Here is a 17838-nt window from a genome sequence, read left to right on the forward strand (position 1 = left end):
TTCACCAAATTCAAAAAGTCGCTCTACTACGCATTCTCTGATGTGCAGAATGGGTGGAACCTCAGCCAAAGGCTTTTCCACATGCATTACATTCCCAGGGTTTCTAACTGGCAGGGTGAGTTCACTGATGTTTATAAAGGAAAGAGGTTTGGCTGAAGGCTCTCCCACATTCACTATTTCCATAGTGTTTTTCTCAAGAATAAATTCTCTGATGTTTATTAAGAGATGAGCTCTAATAGAAGGCCTTCCCACATTTATTGCTTTCAAAGGGCTTCTCTTTTATGTGTGTTCTTGGCGCTTAGTAAGGGAAGAAGTATTACAGATGGCTTTTACCACACTTGAGTTATCTGCTATTTATTTCTTACTTACTTACTTACTTACTGAACAGTATGTGACTGAAGGCTGTGTCATACTCACTGCATTGATTAGGCTTCTTGCCAGTAGAAACTGTCTGATGTTTAATAATGTGTGTCCTCTGACAAAAGCCTTTCCAAATCAATCACATTTACTTGGTTTCTCACTAATATGGATTCTCTGGTGTTTGATAAGGGGCGAGGTGTGACTGAAAGCCTACCTTCTTTCTTGACATCGACAGACCTTCCCTTTAGTATGTACTGTCTGATGTTGGGTTAAGATAGAGGTCTTCCAACCAAAAGTGTTCCCACATACATTACACATGACACACAGGATCTCTCTCCAGTGTGTGTCATGTGAATACTGTGTGTACTCCAACTGAAAGCCTTCCTACAGTCACTGAATTTATACAGCTTTTTTCCCAGCATGACTTTTCTGATGTTTAATAAGGGATGCAGTATGAGCAAAGGCTCTCCCACATTCATTACATTTGTAGGGCTTCTCTCCAGTATGAAATCTATAATGTTGAGTGAGAGATGAACTCTGGCTGAAGGCTCTCCCACATTTATTACATTTGTAAGGTTTCTCTCCAGTATGAAATCTATAATGTACGATGAGAGACGAACTCTGGCTGAAGGTTCTCCCACATTCCCTGCATTCATAGGGCTTTTCTCCAGTATGAGTTCTCTGATGTTTAATAAGAGACGAAGTATGACCAAAGGCTCTTCCACATTCATTACATTTGTAGGGTTTCTCTCCAGTATGAAATCTATAATGTAAAACAAGAGATGAACTCTGGCTGAAGGCTCTCCCACATTCGCTGCATTCATAGGGCTTTTCTCCAGTATGAGTTCTCTGATGTTTAATAAGGGATGAAATATGACCAAAGGCTCTTCCACATTCACTGCATTCATAGGGCTTTTCTCCAGTGTGACATCTCTGATGGCGCCTAAGTTCTGACTGGAAATGGAAAGACTTCCCACATTCATTACATTTACAAGGTTTCTTCCCTGGATGGGTTCTCTGGGAGTTATTTCTCCCTGAAGTCTGTCTGAATTCTGTATCACATTTATGGGATCCTTCTCCTGTAGGAACATTGTGTTGGTTAACAAGGACTGATGTTAAGCCTAAACTTCTCCCAAATTCACTCCGTTTATGATCTGTCTTAAGGGTGGTGCATTTATGAGTGATTGACATTTCGTTCAGGCATCTCTCCTGGTTTTTTGGATGTATCTCTAATTGGTCATCACAACCACCGGTTGCTTTCAATTTGCAGAAGCAGAGTTCATCTCTGATGTGTTTTTCCACTGATACTATCTGGAGTAATTCTTCTTTGGAAATTCCCTGATTCAGTATTGATTCCTTGGCTTTAGGCCTTTTCTCCCAGTCTGGGGGGGGGGGGAAAGATATTCTAGTATTAACTGTTCCATGTGCCCAGAAGAAGTAAAGTCTTATAATGGATGTAAGATAATGAAGCTTTTAAATAATATCTGAGATGTGTACAGTTTCTTTCAAGTATTGTGTATATCTGAAGAACGTTTTGGAGTTATCAAGAAGTGGTAAGCAAGTGAATGGAGATTAGGAAAACCTGAAAAAGTAGTATTTGGATCCCAGTACACAAGGTGAGTCCAAAGAACATAAAGATGAGAAGAGGGTAGGAAGATATCCTCCACAAAGTCCCCTCAGCACCTCAGTAATATATTACTGTATATAATTATGATAGGCAGAATAATTCTCCCCCAAAGACATCCATGCCCTAATCCCAAGAACTTGTAAATATGTTACCTTATATGGCAAAAGGGACTTTGCGGATATGATTAAGGGCCCAGACCTTTAGATGGGGAGATTATCTTGGATTATTCAAATGGGCCCAATCTAATCATGTAAGTCCTTAAAATCAGAGAACGTTTCCTGGCTGGGTCAGAGAGATGTGGTGTGATAAGGACTCAGCCCACCATTTCTGGCTTTGAAGTTGGAGGAAGGGCACCATGAGCCAAGGAATGTAGCAGTCTCTAGAAGCTGGAAACATTCCTCAGTTCACAGCCAGCAAGAAAACAAGGATCTCAGTTTCACAACTGCAAGAACTGGTTCTGCCAACAATTCAAAGATTCTCCCCTAGCCACTCCAGAAAGGAACACACCTCTCCTGACATCTTTTGTGAGACCCACGCCAGACTTCTGACCTATGAACTATTAACAGATTTGTGTTGTTTAAAGTCATTAAGTTTGTTGTAGTTTGTTTCAGCAACAATAGATAACTAACACAATAATAATAACAGTTCTGAAGAGGTAAACGATTAGTGATGCCAGTATTCCCAGAAGCCAGATTCTGAGTCAGTAGGTCTTATGTGACCCCTGGAGATCTGGATGTTTAACAAGCTCCCTGAGAGAGTCTGAAACACAGCCATGTTTGTAGAGCACTGTCAACAGACAGATATTTATCTTAATACTAGATCCAGAGGTCACACCCTTCCTCCATTCTAGAAGGAAAAAGATCAAGAAAATATAGCTGAGATCAGCAACTTCCCTCTTTGTCCTCTATTCTAGTCTCCTTTAATGAGGCCCAGCCTGTGCCCTCAGGATTGGAGCACTGATTTCCTGAGTTTCACCTATGACCCAGGGCTATGATTCTTCCTCAGAGATGGACATTGGCACAGACCGTCATCTTCCTCCACTGTGCCTGGGCTACACGTGGTAGGCAGGAGAGCTCTGAGTCCAGAACTCTGCTCCAAGAGTTGAGGCTTGTTAGGTACTCTCCAGTTACCTAGGAATACGTGGTCTCAAAGAGATGACATCAACAGACAGCAAGGACTAATCTTTATTCCTGGAACCACCTCTGCTGAAGCTCAGCTTAATCAAGCTTGAAGTGTCTTCACCTTGACCTTCTTGACATCCGTCTGTCCTTGCCTGTAACCCTTTAATTTCGAGGCTACTCTACTGTTTGATCTCTCACTAACTCTCTTAACAGTGCTGATGTAGGATAGCCGGGCCATTTACAACTGTCAATCCTTAGATTCCATCCAACATTAACCATATGACATCTAGTGATGCTTAGTGGCACCAAGAACCCAGGAGGGGTGGGCAGAGATGGGTACCAAAGAAAGCATAAATGCTAGAGAAGAAAATGAGCATCTCTTCTTCTGACACCAGATATAATTACAAAAGCCTAAAAGTATTCAAATACTGCAGTGGAGGACTCCTGACAAGTGGCCTCACCTTCTCAAAGGAGAGCCCTGTGACCAAGGGTTCAGGGCAATTTCTCACCCATGGCTGGTCCTTATTACATGTGATCCTGCTTAGGTCTCACTCACTCACCTGTTGAGATTTCTCCATCTAACACACAGGGATCTTTCCCTTCCTCCAGCTGGGTGATCACATATGGTTTAGATACTGGAAGCCCTGATGGCAGAGAAAGAAAAGGATCATGACTGTGTATGTTAGAGGCCAAGGCTTTGGCCCTAGGTCTTTCTGGGGGAGACCAGACTGTAGGTGTGGAGAGTCTCCAAAGAACAGGCATTGTAAAATATCAGAAGCAGAATCATGAAACTTCTTATTACAATTTCATATGGAGCAGGACTTTTCCTGAGAATGAGAACCTCAAAGACAATGTAACTGTCTGATTCCATAATCCCAGGGCAAAACTCAGCGAACAGGCCTAGAAACCCCAAGCTTTTAAACACCAATGAAATAAAGATGGCAGGCCTGACAGGCAGGCTTTGGGATTTGGAGGAGCTGAGCTCACCCAGAGAGGCCAGATTCTTGAAGTTCTCCAGCATCACTTCCCTGTATAGGTCCTGCTGAGCAGGGTCCAGCTGCCCCCATTCCCACTGGGTGAATTCCACAGCTACATCCTCGAATGTCATCAGATCCTGAAACACAGAAGACACTCTTGTACCCTTAGGGAGCACACTCTTGTACCCTTAGGAAGCACACTAACACCCCTGAGGAGAAGACTCGGTGGATCTCTGAGTAGAACCTTAGGATACAGAAGGGATTCCAAGAGTTCCTAGCTATTCCAATGCCCAGTTTTGGGTTTTGTCATTCCCAAAACATTTTAACCTGCTCCAGGGATAGTACTATCCTTACTACTTGGTATCCTACCCAATGCCCACTTCTGTCAGTATCACGCTGCTTGTTAATATAAGGATCTCAAGAGAATCAGGCCTACAGAGACATTCTGGTTAGGTAAGGGTGATAAATGCAATCCATTTCCTCCATTTTCAACAGGTTTTACTCTCAGTTTAGTTGCATTTAATTAGAATCAACCAGAATAACAGACTAATATGTTTTACATTCTTTTTTTTTTTTTTAAGATTTACTTATTAGAGAGCGAGGAGTGTGAGTGAGTGTGGGGGCGGTGGGGAGGGAGGGAGACAGAAATTCCAGCAGACTCCTCACTGAGCTTGGAGCCTGACATGGGGCTCAATCCCTAGACCGAGATCATGACCTTAGCCCAAACCAAGAGTCAGACATTTAACCAGCTATGCCAGTCAGAGGCCCCTGTTTTGCATTCTCAAATGCACTAGTATCAACAGTCTCCAACTGTTTTTGAAACTTGTGGCCTATGATTTTAAAGAAAGTTTTTACTAAGTCCAAATCAAATAATTTGGGATTTATAATAATTTATCACCACCACCACACAGTTCAGTGAAAGTATATCAAGTGGCCTTATAATGAATCAGTAAGTCTTTTGTGAGTTTGATTACCAAGAATCCTCTCCCCCAAACCCTAATCAGTTTTCAGTTCCTACTCACTCAATTCCCGAATGTGCAAAACTGACAGTGAGACCCTGAATCCCAGGTCCCCACAAGGTACAAAAATTCTGTGGGTCCCAGCCAGGACTATCCTGTCATCCTCTATAACAGCAATTAGAACACCACCCATTTGACTTACACTGTACAATAATCCACATACCATGAACTAAAATGCAGATAAATGAAGACAGTATAAACTGTTACTTTTCCCAAAATATGTTTAGAAATCAAATCCATTTAGGCATTGATTCCATAGAAATAAGTCAAAATAAAATTTTACATTAACATGAACGTCAGTCCAAAATAATCAAATACGGAAAACTCACTACTATAGTAACCTCTCGTAATAGATTACATTATTTGTTCAGAATATTCACTGGCTCCCCCTACAGGATTGAGTTCCCTGCCCCACTGACCAAGGTGTAGTCAAATAATCTTTTGCAAATAGAATGTAAAACGTGTAATGCAGGCAAGATGTAAACCTTTGTTAGTATAAGTCTTGGAGGGTTTGCTGTTGTTATTACAGCATAACTAGCCTAAACTAACTCATTAAAAAACTGGTACTTAATGTAGGGTTCTGCCATAACAAAAAGCCTAAAGTATGTGACTTTGGCCTCAGGGCCGGGTAGTAAAGAAACTTATTGGTAAGATGGCAACCCACATAATTTGGTGGTGAACTGTGTGGTAAAACTATTGTCTGCAATAACTGGGAAGATGAACAATGTAAGCATGAACTTGTGATGTTATGAGAAGAGGCTAGAACATCAGTCATGTGAGTTCGTTGTTATTGGCAGAATTTGACAAAATATTACAAGAAAAAAAATGAACCTAAGAGTTTACCAGTTTGCAAAATAAAAATGGAAGGCAAAAGAAAGTGTCCAGAAATCCCAGGACTTGCAGAGTTAGTGATTTAACCAATTCTCGTTTCTAGTTGGTCAAAGACAATATAGATAAGGCTTCTGCATGATAAAGGGTGATTAAAACTCAACTTAAGGGAAGGACCAAATCATGTGTGATAATCAAACCTTTTGTTTAAACCTCTGAATAATTTCAGATGGCTCCCTGTAAATCTTTCAGGGCAACTGATTGCTTAGTGACTAAAAGAATGGCTGTCCTGAGAAAACCCCCAAAGCTCCACAATTAAGCCTAAATAGAGGGGCATATTTAAAAGAGAACTGTGGGCAGAACTGTTGACACATGGAAGTGACAGAAAACAAATACATTAAAAGCTGATTACATTTTGAGAGTTACATTGAACGTCCAACACTTGAAAAAAATCCTCGGGCCATCAACCTACTCAGGCAGGATGAAAAAGCTGCTTAGCTCTCGAGTTTACTCTCCAATGTCATTTCCTATGTGACCAAGGAGGATACTGCAAAAGGAACTTGGGGGGAAGAGCCAAGAGCTAAGGAAAATGAAGGACTGAAGAGCTCCACCCAGGGAGCAGAACCAAGACATAACCAAAAGACTTCCCAGTCCCAAAATCAGTGGTTCTCACCAAGTCTGCCAAGTGGAATTTCATAGCTATTAGGGACCTGAGACTGCTGGGCTCCTCCCATGCTTCCCTGTTCTGAATAGGGGTGCTTATTGTGGTCATCTTGTCTCCACTGTTCCACTGTACATTGGATATATGGACTCAGGCAATTTGTCCTTTTAGTTCATAGGTCTCTAGATCCAGAGGAGAAACATCCAGACCTGATGCTGAGGTCATCACCCCATCCAGGACTTTGATCTTGATGTTCCTACTAGGTAACTAAACACAGTTTTTGTTTTATCTCTTGGGAAATTTGTGTGGAGGGAGGGAAGCGAATATTTCTAAGAAAACAGACAGTGGTAGACTCATCATTTGTTCAAAATAATTCACTGCCCCTCCCCTAGCACCCCTCACTATGGGAGGCTTCTGTTTCCCACCTCACTGACATCGGGCTTGGCCACATGACTTCCTTTGGCCAATGGACTGTGGGCAGGAGCAACACATGTCCTTTCTGAGCAGAAACTAGAATAACTATCTCCTGGTTCTGACAGTGCACTTTTCCCTGCCACATAACATATCCCATAGCAGGACTATGTTTCAGCCTGAATCCCAGAGCAAAGAGGGTGTGGACCAGTCACAGCCAGTCCACCACTGCTGTGTAACAGAGAAGAAATACACCTTTGTTACTATGAGCCACTGAGATCTACAGGCCATTGTTACCACAACATAACAACATTAAGCTCTCTGATGCACTTCTGAATGTGTTCATAAAGGCCAAAGAGGTTTAAACTCTATTTATTACTCTACTAGTTATTTGTGAGACTTTCCTTCTGGTGGGGGTTTTCCTCAGTGGCTAGAAAATTAAACACAATGTCTATCATTAAGCTAGAATAAATGAAACTATCATCTAGGTAGTATCAAGATGCTACCATCTTGGCATCCATGCTAGGAAACAATGCACGCTGGCACCCACAGCCCTCCACTTGGTTCTCCAGCCTACTACAGCCAAACTTGAATCCACTTCTGGAGTCAGTCACCATTACCTCCTCTACCCCCATTACAACTGAAGCTGACAAGGACTAAGCAGTTACCATTTGCCAGAAGACTCCAGCAACGATATGAGGTAGTTGCATTATTGAGTGGTTAAGATCTTAGAGCCAGACAACCCGGATCTGAAACTAGGATGCCCTCCTTATGAGCTAGATAACCATGAACAAGTTACTTTATCTCTCTGTGCCTTGGCTTTCTCAGTTGCCTCTCTGTGCCTCAGTTGCCATCCTTCAAAATGAGAATGTTTGAAAGATGAAAGAGTTAGTTTAGGTAAATGGTGTAGAATAGTTCCTGATACATATTTGGTTCTCAGTACATAATGGCTATTACTACTTTCATCATTATCATTAACATGATTACCATCCTCATTTTACAGTTGGCAAAACCAATGCATAGAGAAGTTAGGTGAGTCTTCCAGCCAGGAAGTAATGAGTTAAGTGTGTCTCCTCACTACTCCAGGAAGATAACGTTTGAATAGGGACATAGCCTCAAATGGCCTCCCCACCTGTCCATACCCTCAGAACCTCCTTGCTCCCTCTTCTCCATGAGCCTTACCCAACCTCTCCAGCACAGGCTGATTTTCCTTTTATGAAACCTTGAAGGAAAGGCCTATCTGTGCCACTCCCATTGGTCATTAAATTATGCACATCCTCACTGTGACTGGGTTGCATCCTGGATACCACAATCCTCTCCCTTCTGTGGTAGTGACACTCTTTCAAGGCCAGGGCTCTCTCACATTACTTGGTACTCACTGAGGAGAGGGCCCTGGAAAGGGGCAAGGAGGCCAGCATCCACTTGATGGGCTCATCCTCCTGCAGAGCAGGAATTGGGGTCAGTTCCCTTTGGCGTTGAACAGAGGCTCCAGAGAAGAGGGGGCAAAGACATCCGTAGTTCAGTCATTTGAGGAAAAACGAAGAGAACCTCAACTCACCTGGGGCCTGGCTTTCAGGAATAAACTGGCTGTTCCCTTTTCTCCTGGGTATCTCTCTGGAGGAAGAGCAGGGTCCTGAGAAGGGAGAACTAGGAAGGTAAAAGGAGCCATAAGGAAGGCTAACCCCATGCCTTTGCCACTCCCAGACTCCCCACGCTGGAGATCCCTGAAGAGTCAGTGTGTCACTTCCATGGTTCTGGGGACAGAGGTGGGTCAAAGGGAGCTGAGGGGCAGCCTCTAGCTATCCCACAGGAGAGAGAAGTACACAACCCCCTCCCTTCCTGTCCAAAGGCCACAGCAGTTTGCAGGTAACTTAAGTACCACCGTAGCCTGGTCACTCCACTGAACAGTTATTTACTGGGCATCCAATATATAGGTCCTTCAAGGCCTTTTAAAAATATAAACATGGAAAAGACTTTCAAGGAACTTTAAATCTAGCCTGCAGTATAAGACGGGTGAAGAATATAAAACAAAGCCCCAGGCAAGGCCACAGAGGGATATAGACTTTAAGGGAAAGAAGTCACACCTGTCCTCTCATCCTTGGGAAGCCAGCTCAAAGGTCAGTTCTTCCTGAGAAGTTCCCAAGCATAGTTAGGTCTCTGCAAGCATACTTTGCAAGTCCCTCTTATGATAGGGTTTTGTACCTTACTGTTTTTAAAGTTTGTTTTAAAAACAAAAAACTAACCCTAACCATACCAGAGAAGTGGTTATAGCTAACAACAACAAAAGCATGGAAGTGGCAAGCAGCATGGTATAGTATATGTCAGCACTTCTCAAACTTTAATATGTGTATGGATTCCTGAGGAGCTAGTTAAAGAGACTGATTCAATGGATGTAGGGTAGGGCGTGAGAGCCTGCGTTTCTAAAGAGTTTCAAGGTGATACCTGTGCTGATGGTCTATAGAACACAAGGCATAAAGGAATACAGAGGGGGTGGTAGTCCCAGAGATTTGGCCCAGTTCTGCCATTGGCCAGTCTTGTGACCTTGAGCATTTGTACTGAAGAGTGAAAAGTCAAATTAAAATGCCCATTGGGGAAGGGCAGGAGATTCTAAATTTACAAAGGAATGGCTTAAAACCTCCTGGGTCACCTGGATTGTCTCCTTCCAAACGCTAGTGAAAGGGTGGCTACAGGAGATGCCCCCCATGTCCAGTTGAGCTAGACGAGCTAGAGGAAATTTTATTAGTTACTGAAGCAATAAAGGAATTGGTGGCGAGGCTCTAAATGGCCCCAGCGCCCTCTGATCTCTGGCCAGGGGCCACTCCCCCACAGATTTGTTTATTGTTTACCCTCTCCCTCCCACACAGGAAGAGATCCTTTCTGGCCCACCCCGCTCTCCTCTGGCCTTTGGGAAGTCTTCCGTGGCCATTCCGTCCACTTCTACTACGGTGTCTGGACACTGGGACTTCATGCTCCTGGGCCTGGCAAATTAGGAAATGACACAGGGAAGACGGTTGTAGGCTCTCCCCCATCAGTGGATTCCCCAGCTTCTTCCTAGGGTCGTCCTCCTCCTCAGCCCACTATTAACTCCCCAGAAGGGCTTCTGGCCCTCTGCACCCTCGAGAGCCAAACCTGATGCTGTGGAGTCCATAGCTGGGACTAAGGGGCGACGTCCTTTCACTAGGTCCAAATCTCTGTTCTGCGGCCGCAGCCCTGCGATCCTCCCTACAGTTCAGGGAGCAGGGAGTAAGCTGGGTGACATCCGGCATCCCACTCCTCGAGGTGACGCCCAGCCAACCCGCAGGGCCCAGAGCAGGGCTATCGAACCCGGCCTCCCGCCCCGCGCTGCCGTCCCGGGCGGGGCGGTTCCTCCGCTTTCAGGCGCGCTCTCAGACCCCTCACGAGCCCGGCCTGGGCGCACTGGCTCCGCTCCGCCGCCCTTCTCGGGACCAGGCTCTGGAACCCAGTTCCCACGCAGACCCACACCCACAGTGACGACTACACCACCAGAAGGTACGGCCGTAGCCACGCCTGCGACCTCGGTGGCCAGTGCGCCTCCGCGGCCCTAAGACAGCAGGGATTCGGGAGAAAGCCTCACAGGGACACGGGCCGGCCCTGCAACTCTGTCCCCTAGCTCCAGACCCCACTAACCCCTCGCAAGCGGGCAGGCGGAGGAACACTCCCAATTCTGTCACAGGCTGGGGCGCGATGCCCCGGAAAGGCCTGCGCACCCGAAGTCGCCGAACCCACAAAGAGTAAAGCCCACCCCTGCCCCAACCCCCGAGCCAAGACCGTCACGAGCCTGCGCAGACCGGTCGCTGCGCGGGGGTCAAACAAGCGAGCGTCCGGGGCGGGTCCGCGGGGCGGGGCGGGGCGAGTGGCGCCTGCGCCTTGGGGGCTGGAGCGAGCGATCTTGGTCGTGTGGTCCGGTAGTGCTCTGGGAATGGCACCGTGCCCCACTGACTAGGGTAGAGGGTTTCCCGTGCTCTCACCACCGGCTGGGAACTGGGAGCAACTTCCATCTTAGGCTCGATAGCCGGGTTTGGGGATGTCCAACCAGAAGCCACTGGAAATTTGTTAAAAAGAAAAGCCTGGGCCCTACCCTGAATCTGCCGAATAAGCTTTTCCAGGAGACTCTCTGGGCATATCTCTTACAGAGTGCCCAGGAGATACAGATGGCTCATTGCTAGCTACTAACTGCTATTCTACAGGCCGTCCCGTGCCTGTGCCTCTCCGTCTTCCTCCTACTGCTCCAAGTTCTGAGTTCTGCAAAGGGTCAACGAAGAAACGACTATGGATTCCTTCTCCAGAAACGAATATCATTAAGGACCTAAAAGAAATGTGCAAATGGTCTGAATATTAAAACGATGGCTCTTAGGAAGCAGTCCACAGCCAGAGAGGGGACTTGTGAGGACTGGGGGGGTTATAGACCCTATCTAGGGGTTCAGGGACAACCCATTAAGTCGGGGCAAAAAAACCCCGCCATTTTCCTCTTGCTTTTTCAGTCTCTGTGTCACTTTTTGCCAGCACTCACGGTGGCACACATGGCCAGGATGGCACAGCAAGTGTCCAGCAAGCAAGCCCTCTTCCTCCGGGGTGGGGAGGGGGCCGGCAGGGGTCCGGGGTGCTGCCAGGGAACCGTGGTTGGCCCAGGAGTTTCTGTTCTCTTCTGTGCTCTGGAACCAAGAGGGTTGAAGGGATGGACAAATGAGGGAAAAAAAATGTCATCTCATTTGTGACTTGGCAAAACTAGATAGAAATGGAACTGCTTCAGATTATCTTGAGGGGCGCCATCTGTCCCTGATGTGCCTTTTGGCATTGCCCTGCTACAGTGTCTGAAATTTCGGTCCTCTTAAATTCAGGACAGAGCGTGATCCAGACGCCCATGTCACAATGCACATTTGTTACCCAGGAGAGTTAATTAATAGCTTAACAAGGATGTCCCCTTTTCCAGAGTGCTCTCATGTGCTACTTGATGTCAACTACCGTTAGGGTAGCTCTGGTTCCCAGCAACCTGATAAGTTTGTGCATTACCCCCAACATTCCCTCTTGCTGCTCCTTTGTAGTCAAACATTTCTCCCATTCCAACCCAGTGTGACCACTGTTCTGTCCCCAGTTTTGCCTTTTCCAGAATGTCATATAAACAGGATTATATAGTATGTAGCCTTTTGAGAGTGGCTCCTGTCACTCAGCATAAAACCCTTGAGGTCCATCTGTGTTGTCATGGGGATCAATAGTTCATTCCTTTGTACTCCTGACTCCAGCTGTCCTGTAAGGAAGGCTGCCCTAAGGAGCTATAGAGCACATCCATTTACATCCTATTTATCGGAACACTTGACCACATCTAGCTGCAGAGAAATGTACTCTTTAAACATATGCCCAGCTAAAATTCTATTACCATGGAAGATGGAGAGAAAAAAACGGGAAACATCAGATTTTAGGAACAATATTTAAAAACTTAGTTTACCCAGAGGAAGAGCAGGTAACATGAGCATCTTTAAATCAAATTAGCCTGAAGGAGATGGCTTACCCTATTTTAAGCTAATTATAAAAAACAAAAATGTGAAGGTGCTTTTGAAAGGCAGAACTGAAGCACGGATTTTTCTACAGGTCCCCTGTGTGCTCAGGCATCCATCATCACACAACCTCCAACTTTCCTGGGTTGGGAGCCCCACAGTGCAAACAGAAACCTGTTCACAATTAGGGCTCAGGAATATGCAGTCATTGAGGGTGGACTCAAGATGCCCTGACGGTGGTCGTTTTGAAAGAAGGTATTACATAAAAATGTATAAGTAGAAAGCCATTCTAATCTGGAATCAGACCTGGGTATTAAAAACAGTTTTTTCAGGTAGTGTGAAATTGTGCCTGAATAATTTCCCTCCCACCCCATCACCAGCTTCTGATCATATGCAGTTTCCACCCTCAGTATAAGGCTAAATAAATTAACAACAATATCACACAGGAGGGAACAGCAAGAAAATATGTCTGTCTTATACATCATGACTTCAATCAAGTCCTAATCCTGGAAGGTCCAAACCATTACTACAGTACAAAACTGTCCCCAATCCAGCCCCATATTATGGTTGTCAGCCCCTGAATACCTACTGGCCACTCATCTTGCTACTAATTTTTTGCATTTTTACCCCCTAGTCTATATCTTTGCAGGTGCTATTCACTCTGCATAGATTGCACTTTTTGAAAAGATTTTATTTATTTATTTGGGGGCAGCAGAGGGAGAGAATCCCAAGCAGAGTCCAGCCTGAGCACAGAGCCCAACTTGGGGTTTGATCTCAGGACCCTGAGATCATGACCTGAGCCCAAATCAAGAGTCCAAAGCTTAACCAGCTGAGCCACCCAGGCGCCCCTTCTTTCTTCTTAATAAAGTAAGTATTCTTTTTCAAATGGACCAGTTATAGGACTGTAACTGTTATAGGCCTTTCCTAACTTTCTCAGCCATAGTTAATTGCTTCCTGGTTGTACCCCCCCCCCCGTGTCTCCGATATGACATATAGAACATACTGCACTGTGTTGTAATACTTTTACATTCTGGTTTTTCCTTTGGACCGTGAGATCGTCTGGGGAAGTAACTGTGTCTTATTTATATTTGTAGCAATGCCTTGCCTATGGTAGGCATTCTAGGTTTTTTGAGTGGAAGTGTAGACTTGTTCCCAAAGTAGTATTTTATCATATTCTTGTAATCTGCAGCGTTCTCTAAAGCTCTAGCTCAGGGGTTCTTAGCTTTAGCAGCACATTAGAATCACCTGAAGATCTTTGAAAACTCTCTCTCCTCAGAGTGGACCGCACGTATCAATGTGTCCAAAGCTCTTCACGTGATTCCGACATGCAGCCAAGGATGCGAATCCCTACGATGTCTCCAACTAGGGCCCTTCCAGCAGTACCAAGGAAGGCAGGCTCGTGTGCGCTCAAACCGTCGAAGTCGGCCGGCTGCCCAGTTAAACAGCCGTGTATCCTGAGCTTTCCTCTTCCGGCGCAAAATGTGCACATACACTGCCTCAGGCCCAGCCTCGTCCTAGAACCAAATTCTGCGTTTCTCCGACCCAAATTTCAGAACCAAATCCCTGAAAGTGGACACGTTGAAGCAGTAAAAAGCCTCTTCCCAGCGCCGGGAGACTCGTCGTTCTCGGTCTTCCGGCGGTGAAAACCAAGGGTAGGGACCGGCCCCAAAGATCAGACACGTTTCCTTCCGAGGACCCTTCCATCGGAGGACTGGAGGGACGCGACATCACACGTGGGCAGTACTTCCAGGGTCCTCCTATAAGTCTCCCCTACATCCACAAATGTTCCCTCGCTAGGCCACAGCAACCGGAACGCTGTGACCGACTCGCTTTAGAGCCGTCAGCCCCTTTCCCAGAAGCGTGCGCTTGCGCAGAATTTCATATTGGAGCGCGCCGACCCCTGAGACTTCTGGGGGTTGGAGTCTGTGAGAAGGCCGAACATTGGGAGCGCAGACGTCAGAGCCTTTGCGCAGGCGCATTGCTTTCCCGAACTGAAGAGGCGCCGTCTTCCTGGGTCCCGAGCACTCTGTGCCGGAGGTGAGGGCTGCGGGTGTTTGATTTCGAGATGCGGAGTGAGCGCAGCGGCCGAGAGAAGGGGACACTGAGAACTTGGGGGAGGTGCTGTGGGAGTCGAAAGGGGTGATGTGGGCGGAGCCAGCCTGCAGAGAGAGTGTGTATGAGTGTGTGTGTACGTGTGTGTACGTCCCAGCTCGGAGAGGTGCGGACGGAAGGTTGCCCCTCGCCCCCGGTGTGTGTGTGTATTCCGTGGAGTGTGGGCACTGTCACGAGTGATCTTCCAGCATACACCCACTATATACAGATCCCAATTTCAAGGTTGGAAGTTTGGAACCTTTCTCCGCTCCTCTCGTCCTCCTTCCTGTAATGGGTGTTTGATAAATAGGGGTGGAATTGACACTAAATCTGCGGGGACGCCGACTCCGCCCCCTCCCTCTTTCTCAGAAAAAGTCTCAGATTGTATCGGTTAGTTCCCAGTCTTGGGCCTCCGTACGAGGCCCTCATTTAAGGATAGATACATCATTTTTTAGACTACATCATTGAACCTTTTAAAAATTTTAACCATGGCAGTTTAAGTTTTAAGCTGGTTGGAATCCATTGTTGAAACCGATGGTTATGATTTAGCTTATTGACAAGTTTAATTATAGGAGTAACTACATCTTTAAGATATCTATGATTTTAAAAAGGATATTCGTGAATTGAGTCTGAGATGCAGTCCTTAAAGCACTTGGCTTGACATATATGGTTATCCATTAAACCAGTAATTAAAGCTACCTATATGCCTAATGTGTCTGTTTCAGCTGTCAACGTCATGCACAATCTTTTCTTAGTTCAGAGGAATGAATGGTAAAACGAATGCTTTAATATCATTCTTTAGTTGCTAGGAGCCTTGATGAGGCGGGGCCTTTCATGGAGGAGGTAGGATTTGAGGTGGAGGAACAGACAGGAAGGAGGTAGCAAAGCATTAGGCAAATTTGAGAGGGAGCTGATTTTAACTGGAGTGAATTGTCAAGGAGTAGTGGGAGACAAGGGTGGAGAAAAGTATACTGGCATAAGGACCCAGAGGATCAGAACAAAACACAGGAGGCAGAGTGGATTGCATAGTTCTGATCTGAAGACTGACAGGAATAAAACTATTTGGGGACAGTAATTCTAGAGGTAACGTGCAGGACTAGAGAGAGAAAGGGACTAGTGGCAGGGAGCCAGTTAAGAATGCATAGTAATCCTGATGCAAGTTGTTACAGACCTGAACTAACAGTGTCAGTGATGGGAAAGGATAAAAATGACAATGCAGAAGAAGGGTCAGAAGGACCTGGTGACCAACTAGATTTGGAGAGAAAGAGAGCAAGGTAAAAGTTTGAATTGGGGGCATCTGGGAAAATAATAGAAATGTCAAGCTAGGGAGAGGGGTTAATTGGGGAGTTGCATAGAGGAAGATGTTTTGAGGTGCGGGCAGAATGCCTAAATCAAAATTTGCAGTCACTTAGAGCAGATTCTGAGAGGCAACAGTAGTGGAAAAGGAAGTAGGACACAGACAGAGGACGCTCAAGTAAAGACCCCAAGACAAAGACATTTCTGCTTTGACGTCCTCACACCCTATGCTACCAAGCACATAGCAGGTACTGGGACGTATTTGTTGAATAGCAGGATGAATGAGTGGGTGAATGGGTTGGTGTTGGGCAGTAGAAAGGAAAGCAATTTTCATTTATTGAACAGACTGTAAGATAAATGCTTTACATTAACCGTTCATTACTATTTATAACTCTTTGAAGTAGGTATTAAACAACTGGAGGTCAACGTTTAGCTTAAGTAATCTGCCCAAGCCTTCACAGTTAATAATTAAATGCCGGTGGAATGCTTTTTACCACACAAACTGTCTCCTTTGGAACTCACTCTTGTGAGTGTGTTCTTCTGAAATTGAATGGTAGCCATGGAGGTTTGGAACAGCGTGGAGCAAGGTTGTTAACAGTAAAAGGTTTCTAGGCAAGGGTTCATTTGAAGATCTAGAATAAGAATTTGAAGAGTCTTTTTTTTCTCCAGAAATACTCAGAATCAGGAATAGGACAAGAGAAAACAGAAGTGACTCCATGTGGATTTGGTGGATTTGGGGAGCCTTGAGTATCACAGAGCCTCCTGAAGCAACTGCCAGGGGAGGGAAGTCAGCCTGGCAGGGATCCCACGGATAATGAGCACCTTGAGAATATCAACTGGTTACTTAATGGCTGGGGAGCTTTTATGCTCAGCATCATTTGTAATGTGTTCAGTGGTCACTTGATGAAGTCATAATCCAATAAACAAAACTTTGAAAATTGTCGTTAGGGATAAACATTGAGCAGTTTCAACTATAATTTCAGAGGTAGTTCCACTGAATTGCGCAAAAAGCTCAAATGCTTTAGACAACATATTCAAATACTTTGATTCCAAAGTTATTACTAACACTTAAACCTACTCTAAAACAGCAACAACACATTGTGTTAATTGTAATTAATATTTTGTAATTAATATTTTCATTGTAATTAATATTTTCATTATTTCTACTTTCCTAAGATTATAACAGGACTTTCAGCTAATGCTAACATGTAGCACGTTATTCTGTATGCTTTATGTGTATTCTACTTAAGCATCACAATAACTATGAGATAGGTACTTCCATTATTCTAATTTTACAGATGGGTAAACCGAGACAGAGGTTGAGAACCTTGCCTAAGATCATACAGGTAGTAAGAGGCAGAGCTGGAATTTTATTTCAGGCAGTCTGCCAGAGTCTGTACGTCTAATGATGATACTCTCCTGTATCTCTAAGTACGAATTTGGACTACTTACTAGGGCCCAAGAATAATGTTTGAAGACCCTCCTGGGAATGGAGGAATCTTGACAAGCAAGGGAAAGAATACTGTCTTAAACAACACAGCTTGCAGGCTACTGATGATGTCTTTTTTGTTTCCATTTGTGTATATATATCACTCTCCCTCCTTCTAACAAGATTCAGATCCCAATCTCTCCACTAAACATGTTTTCCCAGTAAGTTTGTTTTTTAAGTTTTTACCTTTTGCATAGGTTTTAAACATTTTTGCAAACTGGTGTTCACCCTCAAGGTAGTATTCTTTTAAAGCTTTGCTTGGCCAGTGTTCAGTAACCCATTGTCTACTAAATATATATTGAGCTGGTCTTTTGGTGTTTTTGAAAACTTAACCTTATTAGTATCTCATAATTAATAAGACAAGGTAGTTGGTTCATCTCCTAAGGGCGGAAGGATTAAGTCTGCATGGTTACTTTCCCTCTTTAGAATCTGAAGTTGAGGGGCG

The 17838-nt window shown here is 44.9% G+C and overlaps 2 protein-coding genes across 3 annotated transcripts in view; one reads left to right on the top strand and one right to left on the bottom strand.

Moving 5' to 3' along the window:
- ZNF514 (zinc finger protein 514) overlaps window positions 1–10646 on the bottom strand; it is a 19180-nt gene extending 8534 nt beyond the window's left edge. Inside the window, exons 1-6 of the mRNA XM_019807795.2 lie at window positions 10134–10646; window positions 9891–9982; window positions 8563–8651; window positions 4096–4222; window positions 3669–3752; window positions 981–1123 (exon numbers count right to left, since the gene is read on the bottom strand). Of these exons, the coding sequence (XP_019663354.2) occupies window positions 981–1123; window positions 3669–3752; window positions 4096–4222; window positions 8563–8651; window positions 9891–9982; window positions 10134–10270 (672 nt within the window). The 5' untranslated portion in view covers window positions 10271–10646. The remainder of the gene's footprint in view (window positions 1–980; window positions 1124–3668; window positions 3753–4095; window positions 4223–8562; window positions 8652–9890; window positions 9983–10133) is intronic.
- Window positions 1–17838, top strand: part of ZNF2 (zinc finger protein 2) — a 39324-nt gene that overhangs the window by 8382 nt on the left and 13104 nt on the right. The window contains exons 2-3 of one of the 2 annotated variants that reach the window (XM_019807796.2): window positions 6765–6856; window positions 13794–14554. The gene's annotated coding sequence lies outside the window, so the exon portion shown is untranslated. The remainder of the gene's footprint in view (window positions 1–6764; window positions 6857–13793; window positions 14555–17838) is intronic. The other variant, XM_034659558.1, reaches the window with a different exon arrangement.

Source organism: Ailuropoda melanoleuca, chromosome 4, assembly GCF_002007445.2.
Source record: "Ailuropoda melanoleuca isolate Jingjing chromosome 4, ASM200744v2, whole genome shotgun sequence".
Classification (NCBI taxonomy): Eukaryota; Metazoa; Chordata; class Mammalia; order Carnivora; family Ursidae; genus Ailuropoda; species Ailuropoda melanoleuca.